Below are 21,758 nucleotides of genomic sequence, written 5' to 3'. Positions count from 1 at the left end.
TAATCTGAGCACAGCACTTTTGGTGCCTCTAAAGCTGAAGGTTGACTCAGTTTTCATTTTCCGGCCTGGGTATGTGACCTGGACCAGCTGAGATGCCTCTGACATTGGCAGTGATCGCTGCTGTTAAACATCAGTCCTCCTCATTTAGGGCACGGACAGTATTAATTTCTTCTTTGTAAAAGCATGACACTGTCTTCCCTTTTAAGTGGATGAATCATTTGTGAACTGCTAAATTCTTTGGGATATTGCCCTACTAAACTTTTCTGAAAGTATCCATGATTTTCCTCAATGGTTTTTCTGCCCAAGCTTTGCCATAAATTTGATGTTTATTTCTACTTCAATTTTGAAATAATTCATGTTGCTCAGGTAGGGAATCTTTTCAATCAGTTTTGTTATTCTTTGTAATGCCTTTAGATCCTGTTCATGGGCCCGGCGGCGTGGCCTAGCAGCTAAAGTCCTCGCCTTGAAAGCGCCCCGGGATCCCATATGGGCGCTGGTTCTAATCCCGGCAGCTCCACCTCCCATCCGACTCCCTGCTTGTGGCCTGGGAAAGCAGTCGAGGACGGCCTAAAGCCTTGAGACCCTGCACAAGTGTGGGAGACCTGGAGGAGGTTCCTGGCTCCTGGCTGTGGATCAGCACAGCGCCGGCCGTTGCGCTCACTTGGGGAGTGAATCATCAGATGGAAGATCTTCCTCTTTGTCTCTCCTCCTCTCCATATATCTGACTTTGTAATAAAAATAAATAAATCTTTATTTATTTAAAAATAAAAAAAGATCCTGTTCATGTTATAACAAGTTAGTAGAAGTTTATTTTGGTACAAAGCATGTTGAAATCCAGGCATAATTTTGCAGTAATAAGCATTTTCCATGAACTTTTGGGAGACTTGGCAGGACTGCGTGCATCAAGGTAGTACATTTGTTGTTACAGGGAGTGTAGCTCATCCATTTTTTTTCATCCAGTGTGTATAAAATGTTTATACAAAGCTGCACAGTTTATTAATGTATTGTGTATGGCTGCCTTCATACTCAGATATCTAGCTGAGTAGCAACAGAAATTCAGTGGCCTGTAAAGCCGTAAATATGTGTAACTTGGCTTTATATAGAACAAGTTTTCACATTGTACAGGATACATGTAAAGTTGTCTTTTAGTTGTCAGATTCTGTCTTTCGATAAGCAGTATCTTGGGAAATGATTAAGCCCTCTCTTTGGAGTTCACTGTTCATGTTTAAACTGTTCAGTCATATAGAACCACGTGGGTTCATATTTTCCTAAAAGGTGTGCCAAATGTACCACTTTATTTTTTAAAGATTTTTAAAAAAGATTCATTTATTTTTATTGAAAAGGCAGATATACAGAGAGGAAGATCTTCTGTCCACTGATTCACTCTCAAAATGGTCACAATGGCTGGAGCTGAGCCAATCCGAATCCAGGAGCTAGGAGCTTCTTCTGGGTCTCCCATGCGGGTGCAGGGCCCCAAGGCTTTGGGCCGTCCTCCACTGCTTTCCCAGGCCACAAGCAGGAAGCTGGATGGGAAGCAAGGCCACAGGGACATGAACTGGTGCCCATATGGGATCCCTGTGCGTGCAAAGTGAGGATTTAGCCACTAGTCTACTGCGCTGGGCCCCAAATGTACTTTAACATTTCATAGTTAGCTCTCATTTCAACCAGCATTAGAGAATGCCTGATTTTTAAGTACTACTTAGTAATAATTCTCAACTTTTTTTTTTTAACACCTATACACCTAATGGACAGGATGCATTCTTGCCAGTGGTAGCAGTAAGAACTGGTAGCATTAAGAATCACCTACGAGGAAGAGGGGACTGGATGAGTTACTTGTGTGTACCAGAAATCCAAGGAGTGTGGGCAGCCTCCTCAAGGTGGGCTACCCCCTCCCACCAGGGTTGTATGAGAATCATTTGATGAGGTGTTATTTACCTTCACTCTATATTTTTCCCTATGTTAAGTTAAACCATACGAGTGCTTGAGTTATATGATAACTGCAGTGAAAAAGTGTTACTACCACATAACTGATGCTGGTTACATATATCATAGAGTTCATGCAGCTGGAATCAGTTATTCAAAAAGGATGTTCCTTCTTTAAAAAAGAAAGCTACAGTTGAGGGTCTCGCCCTTCTTGTTATTCTGTTCTATTTATATAATAATTTCATAGAGTAAGTTCAGACTTGAATTTTGATTAACGAAACAAATGCTAGTGGGATTCCTGTAGAAGTATTTTCTCTGCAACAGAAGATGTGTTGAGTCTCAGGAAATCTGTTTTCTAATTGTGTCCTGGCTGTTAGCTAGACATGGATGCACAAGGTTTTTAGCTCCAAATTCAGTATCTAATCAGTTATGACACCAGAATGCACACAAACACCATCCTCTCCTCCCTTCTGCTAGAATGCTCAAGGAAGATCACTGCCAAAAGGTCGTACTTGGAAAACTTCATCTTAGATTCTCAGAACTAGAATGTGAATTGGATCTTGAAATTTTTTAAAAGATGTATTTATTTTGCTTGGAAAGTTGCTCTGAGACTTTCCAGAGGAAGAAAGATCCTCTGTCTGCTGGTTAACTGCCAAAATGTCTGCAATGACCAGAGCTGGGCCAGTCTGCAGCCAGGAGCTTGGGGCTTCATTAGAGTCTCCCACATGGGTCCAGGAACAGAGGGCTTGAGCCATCCTCCACTGCTTCCCCAGGCACATTAGCAGGGAGCTGGATCAGAAAGTGGAGCAGCCAGGCGCAAATTGCTGCCTAAATGGTATGCCGGTGCAGACAGGTGGAGGATTAACTTGTTATGCCACTGTGCCGGCCCCAGTTCTTGAATATTTTCAGGTTTTGAAATATTTGCATGTTTTTATGAGATATATTGGGACTGGGACTCTAACCTAAACATGAAATTGAATTATATTTCATATGCTTCTTAAAGGTATGGGTTTATTTGATGAAATCTTTTTAGTGAATCTGTATTTTGACTGTGACCTAGCACAAGTCCAAGTGTGAAGTCGTGCACTGGAACATCATGTTAGTACTCAGAAGCTTTTGTGTTTTGGAGGATGGTGGACGTTCAGGTTAGGATGTTAGATTTAGCATTAGCAGTAACCCCAGCAACATAATATTGAATGAGGTTTCTGGCACTGTGTTCTCAGTTACTGTTGCTTGTTATCATTTAAAAGAAAAAATACACTTGCAATCAAGTAATTTACAAGTTCACACCTCAATGACAGATACAGATTTTCAGATTTGTCTATAAAATGTGGGGTAAAAAAACCCAAAGATGATGGAATTGTAAAATGAAGAAATTGGTAGTTGTAAATTCTAGAAGTATAAGAAATGTATTTCAGTTTAAAAAGAAAATCTCAGTATACTGAATGTTGAATTGTTTTTTGTTTTAAAGCTTCATTATATTGGAAGTGGTTTTTCATTTACTGTGTCTGCTTTTGATTTTTACAATTAAAAAATGGAGTTTAAAAATAAAACCAAAATGAATATAGAACATGTGAAAGTCATTCAAAAGATAAAAACAGAGTTGTGAGGGAAGCCTGACTGTGAAGGGGAAAGCGTGGCACAGCGCCTTGTGAGCAGAGCAGTCGCCCTGAGAGTCCGGACTCGCATGGTCTCCTGAGAGGATCGAACAAGAAGACAGAGGGTTAAATTGCAGCACAGCTTTTAATTTTATTTTCGGAAAACAGTCTTCCCAGTAAAAGGGTTAATCATGACATACCAGGAGTGCTGGAGCGCCTCCCCTTGGAGAGCGCCCACATGGACTCCACAGCTATTTCTGTTGCCCAGCATTGGCACTCCTGTGCTGCCAGAGCACCTCTCAGCTGATCCTGTTGGGAATACTGTTCAGGCAGTAGTTGTGCTCAGATAGAAAGCATCATTATTTATCTTACCTGAGGGTAATCTTATCAGTTACAATGTGTTTCTCTTTGTGTTCTGTCACCTGCATTGCTGAGCCCTGTGACCTTCCATTCCATCAGTCCCGGTGCTTGGAACAGGGTGAGAAAACAAAATTGATTTGAAGAGGAAACTTAGATGGCATTTTTGGAAATGGAAAAGCTAAATGCTCATGCAATCTAGATTTCTGTACTTTGGGATTTCGGCCGTGTGCTTCTCAAAGTTCACGTTGTGTCTCAGTGTGCTTGTCTTGGGGTTTTGATCATACTTTTTTTACTTTTTCTGATTGCAAGTTTGTCTTTTCTCTGAGTTTATGCTCAGAGTAAGAGAAGTCATTCTCCAGCATCCTTGTTTTTGACATAGGCAGGTGCACATCAAGTGTTCATGCAAATTAAAGAATAAGGTGCCAGTTTTCTTTGAAGGCATTTTTAACTCCTCAGCCAAACATCTTCAAATACCTTTTCATCACTTTAGAGCTTCTGTTTTATTCTTTACTCTTAGCCCAAAATACAAAGCCCTAAGTTGAAAAAAATTATACTGCATAAGAAGAAAAATTTTCTGGGTCCGTCGTAGTAGAATAGCGGCCAAAGTCCTCACCTTGAACACACAAGCGTCTGATTTGGGCACTGATTCCAGTCCCTGTGGCCCTGCTTCCCATCCAACTCCCTGCTTGTGGCCTGGGAAAGTGGTCAAGAACGGCCCAAAGCCTTGGGACCCTGCACCAGCTTGGGAGACCTGGAAGAACCTCTGGGCTCCTGGATTCGGATTGGTGCAGCTCTGGCCATTGAGGTCGCTTGGGAAGTGAATCATTGGATGGAAGATCTTCCTTTCTGTCTCCCCTCCTCTGTGTATATCTGCCTTTCCAATAAAAATAGATAAATCTTCAAAAAATGTTTTCTAAGAAAGAAAAATGACTAATGTTCAAAAATGGCCATCATAGATCTGAGATGAAAGCCCATTTCTCTACCTTGGCAATACTTGCTTCTACCAAATATGAGGGAAAATGGAAGAATATCAGACAGATTATGAGAATATAGAAACACAAGCAAGAAATCTCTTGAGATCTGCTTAATTTGAATTGTAGCAAGTCCCCAGATCCACTGGCAATTTAAAAATGTATCTTTATTTGGAGGAGCAGATTGTTTAAAATATATCTGTATGTATATTTTAGTATGTTTACATATATGATACAAAAATGTGTGTATTTCGAAGATATAGCAGGATAGACCAATCAGATTTTTTTTTCCTGTGTATGTTTGCAGCACAGACCACCTCTGACACCACAGGCCAAACAAGTAGGCAGCTCTGCTGAGGATCCCAGCTGGATGTCTTCCAGTCCAGCTCAGCTCCGCCCCATCCCCCTGCAGCAAGTGCCAGGTCCTGCCTTGGAGCACTCAGGCCCTAAGATTCGCTGTCCCCCATTAGATGGATGCCTTTTTGTAAACTCCATGCTTTTGATTGGCTGTAAAATCAATTCTGTAAATGATTCCTCTTTCTATATCCTTAGGTGTGGTTAATTTGCCTGGCTTACAGAACTCAGGGCAACACTAAGGTTTACTGGTTTATTATAAAGGATATTCCACAGATAGCTGATGAAGAGAGGTATAGGATATGAGGTAAGGTGGAAAAGATGGCGGCACTTCTGTGCTCCCTGCAGCCTCGTGGGCCACACTCCAGGGACCTCCATAGCCAGCTTTTGGGAAGCTCCTTGTGAGGTTTCTGAGGCTTCATTGCAGAGACGTGATTGCTGGTAAAATGGTGTGCATACCCATAAAGGACCAACTCAGCGTTCTTCCTGGTGGTATGTGTAGCCTGCCTTGTCCTAGGGAACAGAGCAGGATGCCTGTGAAATTAGGAGAGTTTGTGACCTACAGTAGTTCAGAAGATTTCTCTATGGCCATCTCTAAAACAGAAAGGTGCAGGAAATTCAAGTTTCTTTAACCTGCCTTGAGGAAGAGAAATTCTCATTTTTAGAATCTGCTTTGAGAAGGAAGTTAGGAGCCAGACAATATGTATGAAAACCAAAATACAGATAAGAATATTATAGTTTTATATCCACATAGGATATATAACGGAACTCTGTGCTTTCTGTCTTTGCAATGCAGATATGAATATCACTGGGCCGATGGAACAAACATAAAGAAGCCCATCAAGTGCTCTGCTCCAAAGTACATTGATTACCTGATGACTTGGGTTCAGGACCAGTTGGATGATGAGACGTTATTTCCATCAAAAATTGGTATATTATATCCTTGCAATATATCATTAATTGTATCATTTTACATGTTTCTAGCACTGTCCTTCCCACCCTATATGGTTGAAGAGTTTGGTAGTGTTGTATTATGTATGTGGTATGTGCCTCCCAAGAAGAGACAGAACTTGGTTAACCTAGTGCTAATAAGCAAACTATCCCATGTGAATTGGTTTTCTTATCCTTTTAACCTTAGCACCGAAGGACAGGTTTATTGACTTAAAATAATCAAATTGTTGTAAAATCACTAAACTTTGTTAATTTTTTTGGTGCTTTTCCAGACTGGCACACCAACCAAATTTATTTCCAGTCAAGGAGGGATTTTGTTGTTGCATTTTATTTTGTTTCACTTTGTTTAATAACGTACACACACAGACCTGTCTCTTTCAGTGGAAAATTCTAGGTAGAGCCTTATTCCTGTTCCAGGCACCATCCTAAGTTACCATTTCTCTCAATATATTTTTAATCTTATGCATTTAAAACTCTTCTACTTTTTTCCACACCAGGCTTATCAGTACATTGAGATAAACTTCCCTGTAATTAAAAATGATAAGAAGATGAGTATGCCTAGGATAATAATAAAATCTTACTTACATTACAGAAAAATAGAATGGATTTTTAGCAGGCAGTGAGTAATGTCTGCTATGGTCATGTCTTTTATATTTGGGGAAAAGGCTTATATTGGTTGTATACAGTTGTACATTATACTTGTAAAGACAGTTTTTATTTATTTATTTAATTGAACAGCACAGTTAGAGAGAGAGAGAGAGACAGATTTTTCATCCTCTGGTTCACTCCCCAAATGGCCACAATGGCTGGGGCTGGGCCTGCTGAAGCCAGGAATCAGAAGCTTCATCTCGGTCTCTCACCTGGGTGCAGGGGCCCAGACACTTAGGCCAGCTGCTGAGGCTTTCTCAGGGAACTATATTGAAAGTGGAGTGACTGAGACTTCAACGAGTGTGCATAATGGATGCCAAAATCACAGGTTGTGACTTAACCCACTAAGCCATAGCTGCAGCTCCAAGTTTGGTTTCATGACGCAGGATATGAATCTTACATATCTGAAATCAAGCTATGTAAGAGGAAATAAGATTTGATGAATTAGTACATTACTGATTGGCTTTTTAGTTTACTTTTAAGGATAGAACTTTCAAGTAGAAATGATTTACCTATTTTTAAACATAGTGTTCATTTATTATTAGAAAACCAGAGTTATAGAAAGAGGAAGACACACAGAGAAAGATCTTCACCTGCTCATGCATTGCCCAAGTGAACACAGAGGCCAGGGGCTCAGCCAGGCTGAAGCCAAGACACTGGAACTCCCATCTGAGTCTCCTGCTTGGGGACCCCAGATACCGGCCCCCTGTTCTGCTGTTCCTGGTACATTAGGAGGGAGCTGGATCGAATGTGGAACAGGCAGGACACAAACTGTAGACGGTTACGTGTTTGTACTTTTTGGAAGTTCCTACCACTGTGTCTTTGACTATATTACATGCTCTTTTTGGAAAGCGTGTGTGAGGGAGAAGACAACAGTGTAAATAGATGCTGTTACTCTAAGGTGTTTTAAACGAATTTTGTGAATATTAAACATTTTGGAGTTTTATAATAAAAAGCTGTTTTCAAGACTGCATTACTTATATGTGCATCATAATGTTTCCCAATGAGTATCCCTCCTCTCATTTATTGTTAGCTTCTGGACCCCATTTTAAACAAAATTTTGTGAGAATTACAGAGAATCTTACAAGAGAATCTTACAAGTTCATCTAGGTTCCTTAGTTGTTAACATTTTTCCAGTGTTACCCTATCTTCTCCCATCCTTTTGCCTCAAATCTTTTACCTAGAAGTATTTCAGTATTTATTTTCTTAGGAATAAACTAACATGAATGATCAAAAAAAAATTAACGGTGATAACGTATTGTGTTATTTATAATATGGTTTTTGCAGTTTTCCCAATAATAATAATCTCTGTGACAAAACAGACTTTTTCATGCTTGTTTTCATTCAGCTCTGTCTCCTTAGCTTTCTTTGGCCTGGAATATGTCCCTTAGTCTGATTGGTTTTTGTGACATTGATATTTGTTGGTAGTACATATTATCCTACAGAACCTTGTTTCGTGTTGGTTTCCTGCTTTTTCTAGAAACCTACAATATTTGTAAAATGAGTGCTAGACAAACTGTCACAGCTCAGTAATACCACAGTATTTGGCTGTCTTGATAACATGGATCATTTAGCCAGTTTAGCAAAGAATATGGGATTTTGTGTGTGTGTGTGTGTGTGTGTGTGTGTGTGTGTTTTAAGATTAATTTTACTATTATTTGAAAGGCAGAGAGAGAGAGAGAGAGCCTTCATCCACTGGTTCACCCCAAAAGGGCCAGAGCTGAGCCTGTCTGAAGCCAGGCGCTTCCTCTTGATTTCCCACATGGAATGGGACCTACGGATTTGAGCCATCCTTTGCTGCTTTGCCAGTCCATGGAGAGAGAGTTGAATCAGAGTGGAGCAGCCAGGACACGAACCAGTGCCTATATAGGATGCCGCTGTTGCCAAAGGAGGTTTAGCCTTAACTCCATGGCACTGGCCCCTTAATTTTGTGCTTTTTAAAAATAAATTTTATTATATTCATTTAAGGTATGTAACATGATGTTATGATATATGTATATATACACAACACATATATGTAATAGGTATGATGTTATGATATATGTATATATACACACAACACATATGTAATAGGTAATAAATATGTAGTTAAGTATCTCATCATCTCATATGATTGCCTAGTTTTCCCCCTGTGGCAAGAACAAGTATAATTTACTCATTTAGCCAAAATTCCTGCTCACAGTACCCTATGGTTAACTCTAGTCTTTGTATTGTTCATTAGGTCACTGGACTTGTTCATCCTACATATCTACTACCTTATGTTTTTTGTCTCTGTCTTCCCATTTTCCTTTCTCCTCACCTTGCCCCTGGTAAGCACAATTTTATTCTCCATCTCTATATTTTGCTTTTTTTTAAATTCCACATATAAATGAGACCATCAATATCTTTCCTTTCTGTGTCTCCCTTCTATTTTACAAGACCACACACACTGTGGGCGAATTGCAGATCTTAAAGGCTGACTAGTATTTCTGTGTGTGAATGTCTATGTATACATCTCAGTTTCTTTATCTTTTCACCTGTTGATGGGTACTTTGGTTGTTCCCATATCTTGCCTTTTGAGAATAGTGCTGCAACAAACATGGAAGTGGAGATTATATTTCCTTTGTCTGTTCATGTAGAAGTACCATTGATGAGTATTATGGTTGTTCTGTTTGTATTTTCTTTAGGAACGTGTGTACCGTTTGCATTAGTGGCTGCAGCAGTCTGCGTGCTTGCCAGCAGTGTCCAAGGCTTTGCTTTTCCCCACAGGGATGCTACCTTTATCAAAGTGCTCCGATACACAACACAGTGAGCCTAAGTGAACAGGGATGGAGGCTTGTTTCTGGACACATGTAGACCTGAAGTAGTATGGATATGATTTTTAAACAAAATAGAGCATGTTTAAAGCATGATTTACGTTTACCACGTTTGTACTGGGACTTTATGTGACGAAATTTGAGTATCTGGGTGTGTGATTTATTTTAGCTTCATTACCATTCCAGGAGCTTGTTTCATTTTAGTTAAGTAATGGTGCATTAGAATAGGCTATAATGAAGACTAGTTAATTCTTAGAAGCTGACTTATGTGGGATGGTGAGAACCTCTGGAGGGTAAAATTGGTATGTAAAGTGGTAATTCACAAATGCTACTTCCTTTGGGTTCTGTCTTCAGAGCTTGTTTTGCACTTTGCTTACAAGCTTCGTCTCCCCTGTTCTCGCTTCTTGTTAACAGGCTGGGGGTTGTTTATCTCTCTGCTAGGTGTCCCGTTTCCGAAGAACTTTATGTCCGTGGCGAAAACGATCCTCAAACGCCTGTTCAGGGTTTATGCTCACATTTATCATCAGCATTTTGACCCTGTGATCCAGCTGCAGGAGGAAGCTCATCTCAACACGTCCTTCAAGCACTTTATTTTTTTTGTTCAGGTAAATTGGATTGGGGGGTGTGGGTTGGTGCCTTGAGTAAGCATTTATCTTCTGACTTCAAACGGTGAACACTACCTCCACATTGTCAGGATATAATTTGCCATAGCTATAATTTTCAGCCTGTTTCAAACTTTCCATCATGACAAGGACTGGCCTTTGTTTCTGGATTTCATTAGTCTCTAAATTGATGGCAGTATGTCTGCAGTTGATCTGAGAGAGGCTGCCTTGATTTGCTTTAGCAAACAGGCCAAAACAGAGGAAGGAACCCCAAATGCCTGCAAAAGCTGGTGCAGGGCCAGGCTGAAGCCGGGAACTCTAACCTCCAGGCTAGGTTTTTCTGTGAGGGTGGCATGAACCCAGTTCTGCTGCCTCGGGGTGTGCTGCTAAAGGACGCTGAGTTGGGAGAGGAGCTAACTGAAACCCAGTACTCTGATATGGGATGGGAGAGCTCCAGCTAGAATTTTAGGCAGCAAATGCTCACCCCTTTCCCTTTAAAACCATATTCTAAATAACTTTAAAGATAGTTACTGTTCATCATGTGTGAAGGAGAACTATGTTACAAAGAACATTTTTGTTCCAGAGGTCTGTTAGTTCTTAACCTGTCTTCCCAGTTAACCTCCCTTCTGTTTAATGTGCATGGAACTGGCATTAGAAACATAGGGTAAGGCTTGGTGAGATGGCTTAGTGGCTAAATTCTTGCCTTACCCATGCTGAGATCCCATATGGGCACCAGTTTGTGTCCCAGATGCTTCCCTTCCCGTGCAGCTCCCTGCTGTACCCTGGGAAAATGGACAAGGATGGTGCAAAGCCCTGGGACCCTGCATCCACAAAGGAAACCCGGAAGAAGCTCCTGGCACTGGCTTGGGATTAGGCTCAGCTCCTGCTGTTGCGACCACCTGGGGAGGGAACCAGAGGATGGAAGATCTTTCTCTGTATCCCCTTCTCTCTGCAAATCTGGCTCCTCAATGAAAATAAAATAAATCTTTGTAAAAAAAAAAAGTAAAATAAAATAAGAATCATTGACTAGGGGCTGTGAGACTTCACTTACTCTGCTCTAGTAATTAGAGAAATAACCAGGAAAGGTGAAGAAGAGGTAGAGATGGACAGTCTTGACTTACTAGGAAGTCAGATGGGAGAGGTCGGGAGAGGGGTGTTGATCTGGAGAGGCTGCAGCTCTGAGTTCATGCTGTGTTTCCTAGCTCTGACTATGAGTGTGTCTACAAATACTTCCTTCACTTATCTTCACCACTAAAGAACAAAGTACGTCCAGAGTTCCCCTATGTACACTCTCACTCTGAAGACATATGTACATGTTATGTTTCAGTTGCACCTTTATAAATGCATTTGTGGAGTTTGTAACCTGCCAGAACTGTTGCTGTAAACACTAACTATGATATCCCGTTTGCAGACCCAAAGAAACAAAACATTGGGCTTGCATGTGTGTTTTGGTTTGGCAACATATGATTGCTGAAGTTTAGGTTTCAGGGTTTGGAAGAGTATTTTCTTCTTCCAAAAGGCTTGGTTTTACTTTATAGTCTCAAAGTACCATTGTTTTCCAACTGCTGGCAAATGGTAGGGAATTGACAACATATCATTTGACAATAGTGATCTGATCCTTTTTACCTCTGGCGAACCTATGTTTCTTAGAGGTACATCCGCTGCTTATATGGGATCACACTTTGATTAAGTAAGAGCAGCACCTGCCCTAAACCATACAGTTATTTTTAAAAAAGATTTATTTACTTGAAAGGCAGTTGCAGAGAGAGAGAAAAAGAGAGAGAATGCCCAAGAGGTCTTTCATTCACTGGTTCATCCCCCAAATGCTGCAGTGTCCAGACCTGGGCTGGTCCAAAGCAGGAACTTCTTCCAGGTCTCATATGTAGGTGCAGGGGTCTAAGTATGTGGGCTATCTTATGCTACTTTCCCAAGGCTCGTTAGCAGGCAGCTCGATGGCAAGTGGCGCAGCCAGGATATAAATTGGTGCCCTTATGGGATGCCGGTGCCACTGGTGGTGTCCTTATGACTCCATGCTCCCATAATTTTAGATTTATTCTGGGTCTGCTGCTGCTGAAACTCCTGCCCCCTCTCCCTGCTTTCCAGTCCCACCCCTCCAGGCCCATCAAGTGAGGAATCCATGGAACCAGGAACATATCTGCTTAGATTTTTCAAGCTTATGCTTAGGTATCTGAGACCACAAAGTTCTCTGCCCACATCCAGCTGTATGTCCAGAGTCTCCATGGACCTCTCCTGTGTATTCATTGTTTGGAAGGTAGAACTGAGGGATGGCCAGTGGCTGCTGTCCATGAGGGTATGCAAACATACGCCATGTGTGCCAGCCAGCAAGTGGCCCTTTGAGGTGTACGACCTGAAAGGTGAGAAGAGCCCAGAGGCTTTTGGAAGGCCAGGAACCGGGGTCACCAGGGCCATTGACCCCCCTTGTGTCATAACTTAGGAGTCTTGGAATTCTAAATATGAACCTGCTTTCCTGGCACTGTGAAAGTATATTTGTCCAGGTAGGAGAATGGAATGTGTTCAGTTTCATAACATGTTAGCTAAATGTAAAATATTAATAATTTAGTCATGTGGTGTGTTTCCATTTACATTCTTGGCTCAGACACTACAAATCTTCAAGGCAAGCCTACAATTGAATGCCTCCTAATGCTTCTGATTACTTACTTAAGTAACACCTAACAGATCTTAATAAAGGAATTAAATTGATAGCTGAAAAGGCCTCACCATGACAGAAAAGTGGATGTAGCGGCAGTTTCTGTTTATCAGCTTTGAACTAGAAGTTGAGGGAAAAGTATGTTCAGAAGTGAATTTGTTCTTTACAGGATTGTATCCTTGGTGAACTCTATCTTGTTTATATGTTTCTCAGATCACATCTTTTGATAGCCTGCTTATACATGTGCTTATAACCTGGTCTTATTAGCATATAATAGTTATATTTACCTACGATGCTGGAGGTTTTGATCCCTGCTTGGCTGACTGTGTACATATTTAAGCAGTATGCTGGCTATTCCTTTCATTAAAAAGCAGCAACTCCCAGTTGCACTGTGTTGTGGAAGGTCTTACAAGAAGTGCTTAACATCATCGTCACAGATAGTCTCCCAGTAGTTTTATGAGGTTGGGGTGTTTATCCTAGTAGTAGATATTATTAAACAAAATCAGGAGTGTTAAACGATTTGTCCATAGAGCTAAAATAATAGAAAAAAGAAATCAAAGCTTTTTTATTTTTTACTTCAAACACAAATTTCCAACAAATGCTATTGGTACTGTGCTTTAATAATGTTATGCTGTTTTTATAGTTGCCATTTTTGTTTTTATCATGCATAGGAATTCAACCTTATTGATAGAAGAGAACTCGCACCACTCCAAGAACTGATTGAAAAACTCACCTCAAAGGACAGATAAAAGGACACAAGCATGAATGTTCTTGAAATGAAGCTGTGTGCAGTGTATTTGGGTCCTGGTCATGCTGTGTTTTTATCTACATTGTTTTGTCTTTGGTTTGGGGGCTTGTGTGGGTTCTTATTTTTTTTTTTTTATTCTTTATCTCTGAAACCATATTTTATTGATAGAGGAAGCCAAGAAACATTCTCTGTACTTTTGATAGGGAGAAATTGTGTTTTATTGGTGTGGCTTTTTTAAAAATTAATTTTGATTACTTGGGAAATATTTTGCAATATTCTGTGCTAAAAGAAAACACTTGCTGATTGACATGCTGGTAGATGGGGTTCTGTGTTGTGTAAATTGTGGCCCATTTATCAAGTCCCCAAAAGACTTTTGTTTTAAAGTGCCTTGGCAGGCTCACGTCCGAAGTGCAAAGCACAGACACAGAACTGAGTGAACAGGGCTTGAAGCCGTGGTGGGATAATACCCAGGGCACTCTGTGTGCATGCTGTAAAACACCTGTGATAAAAGCCATAGCTGACCTACATTGGTGATCTCCAGCTTTTACTACATTGAAGAAACATAATTTGTAAAGCTGTGCATGTAGAACATAAAAAAAACCCACAAATATTTCTTAATTATTTTTTATATTGACAGTAGTAGAGTCTGCTCAACAAATACTTAAAAGTTCTACAAGCAGGTCTTTTCCATCTGTTGATATCTGTGATATTGAAACTTGAGGATGTTGAAATGTAATACATTTTACATTTTGGCTTGTTTTTACTGCACTGTAGGTGTAAAAATTCAGGTTATATAGAAAATTGCCATCTTCAGAGTTGATACTGAACTGTGAGGTTTCTTAGCAATTGCCAAATGAGCCATAAATCTGTAGAATCCCTTTCTACTTTGAATAGGAGGGGATGAGAGAGTGTTTTGTCAGGGAGGTGGTTAGTTTTGTGGGTAATGAGGGGTGGGGTTAGGTATAGGGAGTCAAGTTCTAGAAAGCCCTGGCTTAAAACCCTTGAAAAAAGAATGGTGTGAAGATTTTTTAAAAAGTAGGTATAAATAAGCAAAGTCTTAGAGGCTTCCTGTGAGGAATCAACTTCCTTGAGAAGTTACAAATAAATTAATAATTTTAAGTACAGATACTAAGCATAGAACTTAAAGATGGGAGAAATCGATACCTTTTTAGCATTTCCATTCAGTGAATGGAACTGGTCTTTTGCTTATCATTTTTAAATGATGCATACCTTCCTTGCTTACTGTAGGCTCAGTTTGAAGCTTTCTGACTCCTTGTGTCTCCGCTGTGAGAAGTCATTTCTTTGCAGTGATATCAAACAGTTAAAATGCTGTACCTCTCTAGTGAATTATTTCCATAAGTAACAAGTCAAGAAATTTAGCTTTTAGAATGAAAAGAAATACTAAGTTTTCACTTCTTTTATTCTTGAGATATACCTGTTTCTGGCTTCTAATTTTATTTTTGTCACTTACAGCAAATCTGCTTCAATAAGAAATACATGTCCTTTCAGTTAGAGAACCTGCTTTTCCCCGGTGCACTGGAAATGCATGCTCTGAGAGCATACAAGGCACTCGGTTCCAAAACATGTACAATGAAATCAGTCTATTTTTGTCATCAACAGAGCAGTGATAGAATTTACTACCATTAAAATGATGACCACTAGGAACTGCCTTTTTCTCCATTTTGCTTGTAGCAGGCACTTGCCAAGTACCACGGGACATTTCAGGAGAGACTGGCAGAAACAGGTATCTTGGACTTTACTGATTGTACTTTTTCATAAACTTCACTGAGAGCTAGCTGATTTCTCAAACCTGTTAGTGTTCAGATAGATATCAGCCACTGTGGGTCGACTGAGAAATGACATTGGATGTCAGGTGATTTTAGTCCCACGGATCTAGGAAAATGAAGCTGTGATTACTGAGTCTCCCTAAAGCAGTGCTTCTTACGGACCTCGGAAATAGAGGTTGCAATAGCCACGTCAGAGATTGTTCTTGCTCTTTTAAGCCTTATTCATTAATACACTGTAAAATAGGAAGCTGTTTCTATAAATGAATGCTTTAATAGGATTTACTTTCCGAGTCCATGTAGATAGAGTTGGTTTTCACTGTGCCAGAATCTCAGGTGCCTGCTCCTGAGTTGGGAAATGAGGAGGAGTGGATGTGTGTGAATGGGAAGGAAGGAAGTCCTGCGGAGAGGCCTCCTGTTGTCCCCGTGTTACAAGGTGACCAGTACAAGGCAGAACATGCGGGAAAGAGCCGGGTTACTAGAAGGGTAGTTAGGATTGTTCGTTTCCTAGGGGAATTAGTAAGAAGCTGTTATTCTGTAAAATAAGAAAGTTGGGGTTTTAGAACAGAACATGCTTTTAAGTGTTGATTGGAGCTGCTGCATTTCTTGTTTTAATTTGTAAATAACCAACCTAATTCTTTTCCTTCCTGCTCTTTTTACACATATATAAAGCAGAGGTTAGCTTTCTTGTCCTTTGAAAAAAGCATCAAAAACATACAGAAGCAAATTAACGTAGTTTTACTGTCATGATGCTTCAGTTAAGTTAATTTGAAACACAGTTTAGTCATTATTTTAAATGATGAAGTGGCAGTGTTGAGAAATTGACAACAGTGGAAACCTTGTAGTTAGCAGGAAACGCTGCTGCTGGCTTTCCTTCCTTGATTTGATTATTCTGTTGTCCATAAAAACCACATTAGAATGCACTAAAGCAGTGTTGTGTGTCAGTTAGCTGGTGGCTCTGGAGGCCAATTTATCTTGAAAGATTTTAGATTGCTGTTTCATTCGGCCTTGCCGGTCAGTCAGCTGTAACTTGTGAATGGTCAGCATAAAATGAGTTAGGTGGGTAGGTAGGGTTAGTGTAGTATGTTTCTCAGACGGAGTTACTGTCTGGCTTCTGAGAATGGGTCAAGCACTACGGGAAGTAGAGATGATGTGGATATTTTACAAATACAATCAGCAGATTCCATTTTTGTATTTTCCTTGCTTATGGGAAAATGAAAAAATAGATTTTCTTTCATACTTTTACCTTTCTGAGAGAGGTTTCAATGATCAGAATGATAGAATTTCCTTTTAAAATGCTTGTGTTATACCTCCGTATCCTAGTAAGAGCGATGGCAGGTTGCCGCGGGAGCACTCCCTGCTCCAGCTGTGCCAGGACGCGCTGCTGCCTGTGCGGAGTTGAGAAGACTAAGTAACTGATGAACACATAGAAGTGCAGTGCTTCTGGGAGGTTATTTTGAACATGTCACACAGATCAGTTTGTGACTGTGAAAAGAAGTGAGTTTCACCATTTTCGTTGCACTGAAAGCTTGTTAGGAGGCTTAATGTGACCTATCTTAATCCCCACACTAACTGGCCTTGCCTGGAGAACGGCACCATAAGGGAAGTTTGAAAGAAAGTGACGTGCTCTGAATGTGCAGGACAGACGTGTGAAGAATGGTTTTCTGAGATCACTATCTTGAAGTACACAGTATCATTTAGATGTATAGATTTTACTTTCAAAAATTCTGTCTACTTACAGTTAAATCATTTTTTAAAACCATTGTTTTTCTCCAAAAATTGTTTCCTGTTTTGTTTCTTACCTTGAAAACTGTTGAATCTCATGTTGGCTGCTATAGTAATTTTGATCGAATTTCCAATACGGAAGAATGGATCCAATATTTAAGATAGAAATAGTTTCAGAGAATTTTAAGCACTTGACTTTCATGCTTTTTTTGAAGCATGTTTTCTATCACATAAGCAGTTTTACTTTATTAAAGGCTAACACAAAAATCGGATGCTTTATTATGCTGAGTTTTAAGCTTACGTGTCACAAAATATTTAAAATTATAATAATTTCATGTATATTTTGAATTTTTGAATGTCCTTTGAAAAGATATGGGGGGCAGAGGTATATTTGTAATTTGGAAATGTGGCTTTATTTATTGAAACTTATCTGGTATACTGAGACTTGACCTATTAGAAACACAACTGTACACTTTAAGGACCACTCCTAAAGTAATTAAATGCTAAGAATTTTTCCTGATAAGATTTAGCAGAGGAATCATTTGTTGAGCTGTCAGCTTAGTTGTTCATGAGAAAATAAAAGTTTGGAGGTAAAGTTCTTTTAAGATCTACTGGAAAAGCTTGAGTATGAAACAATTCTAAAGGCAGATGGTTTGAATTTTTACAAATCTACTGATGAACTAATCACACAAATGTTGCATATTTGCCACTTGTACCTGAACAAATTTACACTTGAGAAAAGAAAACAGAACAAAACACTGGGTACTCTCAGTTTTGCAAATGTAGATTTGCTTTTCCTCATGTAGAATATATTTGAGAACTGTAGTACAATAGAAAGCTAGAAAGATAGTAAAATCACTGGCCTTCCGTACCTCTTTTCCTGACTCCTCTCCCACCAACTGACGCACACACACAGGTGTGCAGGTACACACAGACACCTTGGAAAACAAGTTTTTATTGTTAGTGATTCTGGAGTACACAGGTTTCAGCCGATAGCTTCCTTTAAATTATGTCACTGAAGCAGATTATTAATGATATAGAGTAATACTTTTTATTATTATTTAATATTCTTTCATATTAATATTAGGTAAATTTTTTTTATAGTTTTGCACAAATTTTCATTTTGTTTCAACAAAACTCAATTGTTCCAGTTGTAAAATAGATGAGTGTGTTTTCATTTTAAGAACGTTTTTATCCTTAAATTGTTCTGCAGAAATGACTATTTTTAGGGAAAATAGTTTTTTACAGCCACTAAATTGTATCTCTTATTTTTGTACATATATAATCAGGTGGTGAGGGCACCGATCTTTGTAGGGAATACTTTGTTCTATCTGAATTTTTCCTATGTATTTAAGTGTTACTTAAAATTATCAACAGCAACAGGAACAGTAATCTAGACCTAGAGAACACAGTGAACAGGAGAACACTCAAAGCTTGAAGGAGATCTTTTCTGAAGACAAAAACATAGGATACTGCCGGTGCTGGGGGCTGGATGGACGCAGAAAAGCAACACTGACATTGTGCAGGTGTCTAAGAGAATGTTTCCAGACAGGATCCAGCCCTCAGCGAAGAGAGGGAAGGGGTAAAATGGTCTAAAATAGGAAATGTGGGCGCTACATGGTAAACTGTGCCAAGATTATGCAAGTTGTAGTTACTATTGATCAGAGCTTGCTACATTTTTGTTTTAAAGGGGATATTGAATGTCAGAAAATTTATACTATGTTTTATTTGAAAGATGTAAATAATGTATAGAGACTTGTATGTGATGGGATATTTAAATTATAGTTTTTTTTAAAGGAACAAACTGAATGTTTATAAGAAATGATTAATAAATAGTTATGTTTGGCCATGAGTCCTGACTTTGCATCTTTCTCCTTACTCTAGGTACTCTCACAGCAAGTACGTCCTGAGGGCAATATTTGTGTACAGAGTATGCTGAACATTTTGAATTTGTTGGGTGTTATCTTGATTATTTTATATAATGTTCATAACCCTGGAAGTTAGTATCTCAGAGTGTTATGTGTCAGAAAGCCAAAGTTCAGAAATTGTACAAGTCATTGGAGTAGAGTTTAAAAACCCTGATATGCCTGAAGGTGAAACAAATGCTTATGTTTGTTTGTTTTTTGTCATATAAACTACAATATTTAGCAGAATAATGAATTATTTATTCACTTCTCCAGCAAGCTGTTTTGTCTTAATTATAGATCAGGGAATGTTAAATACTATTCAAGAATCTTTTACCCTGATACCAATTCTAGAAGAAAAGACGTGTTTTAGAGATGGGCAGAGAATGGCTGTTTAATTTACCTTAGAGGACTTTGTTGGGACCTTGCACTTGACCGGTTTCTGATGGTAGAACCTGTAACTGCCAGAGCCCCTAACGACAGAGAAGGCTTTCGTGTCCAATGCTAGTCCATGCCGCTGTGGCCTTTACATGCCTCAGCAGCGCCCTGCCATTCTGAAAACAATTATAAGACATCTTTGTGTCCAGATACACAAGGGGCTTCAAACAGTTACTGAAGAAAATGGAGTTAAAGTATATTGTTCATTTTCTGTGGACTTTATGAAGCGCTCTCATAAACTTGTATGGTACAGTCAGTCACATTCTGATAAATTCGCTTCATACACGCTGATTGTACTAACTGTAAATTGGCAATTCCTTATATAGAATTGTCTGGAGTATAGAATTTTCTGGTCAGCATAAAGATTCTACCTAACTACTCCCTTGAGGATTTGACAAAATGTTCATATTTTCAGTATATCTATCTATTTACTTTGCTGAACTTTACGCATCTGATGGTTCCTGTGCTCTGGAGTAGGTTAGTTTGCCTTCACCTTTCAGGCTTGTTTGAAGCACCCTAACTCCCCGTTCTTGCTTTTATGATTTTTGTTTTCTAGGCAATTGAGAGAGTTGCAGGGGGAGACTTACAACTAATCTAGTTGGTGTAGACCAGTGCGTGGGCTCTCTAACTACTAATCAACCCTCAGGGCTTCTTACAATTTCTTCCCATATATATATTTACATAATATATTTATATATAAATATATATTGTAAATTTTAAATATTTGCTGCTTCATTGAGCACATTCTTATTCTTAACATTCTTAAGCTTTTTTTTATTTTTTAAGGTTTATTTTTTATTGGGAAGATGTGCAGAGAGGGCAGATACAGAGAAAGATCCTCTGTCTGTTGGTTCACTTCCGAAGTGACCACAACATCCCGAGATGACCTCATCCAAAGCCAGGAGCCTGGAGCTTCTTCTCATCTCCCGCACGGTTGCGGGGCTCCAAGCTTTGGGTTATGCTCCACTGCTTTCCTAGGCCACAAGCAGGGCTGGATGGAAAGTGGAGCAGCTGGGACACAAAATGGCATCCATAGGGATTCCAGGGTGTGCCATGCAAGGACTTTAGCCACAAGGCCATCATGCCAGACCCAGTTTCTACCTTTGCTTTCATTTTCTCAATTGGCTAGTTTTCTTAATAAGCCTATATGTTTTCAGCCAGGGTCCTGATGCAGTCTTTAGTTATACACCAAAATACTCACGGAAGATTCTCCTGACTTGACTGCTGAGTGCCGTGTCTGTCTTCAGCAGTATCACAGAAAAAGCCTAGAAAATAAGGTGTTTTCTTGAATTCAGTACAAACCTAACCTGAGGCTAATGGTCTTCATCTCAGTGTGACAATACTGCATCTTACTGCAAGGTATTAGTGTAGTTAACATTCCTACTGCAAGGTATTAGTGTAGTTAACATTCCTACAGTGGGTAAGAGTGGTTATTTAATATATAGAGCATATATGCACTATTTCTTTGAAGTCTGTTACTGGTTTTCAGAGGCAGAGAAGGGGAGAGAGAAAGCTCCCAGTCTTACAGTTCATTTCCCAAACACACACAGAGGTCAAAACCAAAGCCAGGAACATCTCCCTGTCCCTCCTTCTCTCTGTATATATCTGAATTTCCAATAAAAATAAGTAAATCTTAAAAAAAAAAATAGGCCCGGCACTGCAGCCTAGCATCTTGAATGGGGCTGGTTCTAAGCCATATGGGCGCTGGTTCTAATCCAGCTCCCTGCTTGTGGCTGGGAAAGTAGTCAAGGATAACCCAAAGCCTTGGGACCCTGCACCCATGTTAGAGATGCAGAAAGAAACTTCTGGCTCCTGGTGTCCGATCGGCTCAGCTCCGGCTATTGCGTCTATTTGGGGAGTGAATCAGTGGAAGGAAGATCTTCTTTGTCCTCCTCTATATATCTGTCTTTCCAATAAAAATAAGTAAATCTTAATAAAAAAACTGCCGAAGCTGGGATTCAGCCCTATGGGTGACGGGCTCAGCTACTCGAGCCGTCAGCTGTTAACTCTTAGGGTCTGCCTTGGCAGGTAGCTGGAACAGGAAGGCAGCCTGCTCTTGGCACCAGCTCCAGACTCTAACTTCCTGCTAATGCAGACCAAGGGTGAAGGCTTAAAGAGTTCTACCCCGATGTGGTGACCTGGATAAGTCTCCAGGCTTGTATGCATTTGGAAGTGAACTGGTGGTTGGCCGAGCTCATTTTGTGTCTGTTAAGCAAACAACAAACACACTAGCTTATCAAAACAATAAAGTTACAAAGAACAAAGACTTGATATTTTCACTGTAGCTTT

At 39.7% G+C, this 21,758-nt stretch overlaps 1 protein-coding gene across 1 annotated transcript in view; it reads left to right on the top strand.

Moving 5' to 3' along the window:
- The window catches only part of MOB1B (MOB kinase activator 1B), a 52,479-nt gene extending 37,322 nt beyond the window's left edge, over positions 1–15,157 (top strand). Inside the window, exons 4-6 of the mRNA XM_004596195.2 lie at positions 6,003–6,136; positions 10,042–10,205; positions 13,542–15,157. Of these exons, the coding sequence (XP_004596252.1) occupies positions 6,003–6,136; positions 10,042–10,205; positions 13,542–13,619 (376 nt within the window). The 3' untranslated portion in view covers positions 13,620–15,157. The remainder of the gene's footprint in view (positions 1–6,002; positions 6,137–10,041; positions 10,206–13,541) is intronic.
- The last annotated feature ends 6,601 nt before the right edge of the window (positions 15,158–21,758 follow it).

This window comes from Ochotona princeps, chromosome 7 (genome assembly GCF_030435755.1).
Source record: "Ochotona princeps isolate mOchPri1 chromosome 7, mOchPri1.hap1, whole genome shotgun sequence".
In the NCBI taxonomy this organism is placed as follows: domain Eukaryota; kingdom Metazoa; phylum Chordata; class Mammalia; order Lagomorpha; family Ochotonidae; genus Ochotona; species Ochotona princeps.
This window is presented reverse-complemented; position numbering and strand designations above follow the sequence as displayed.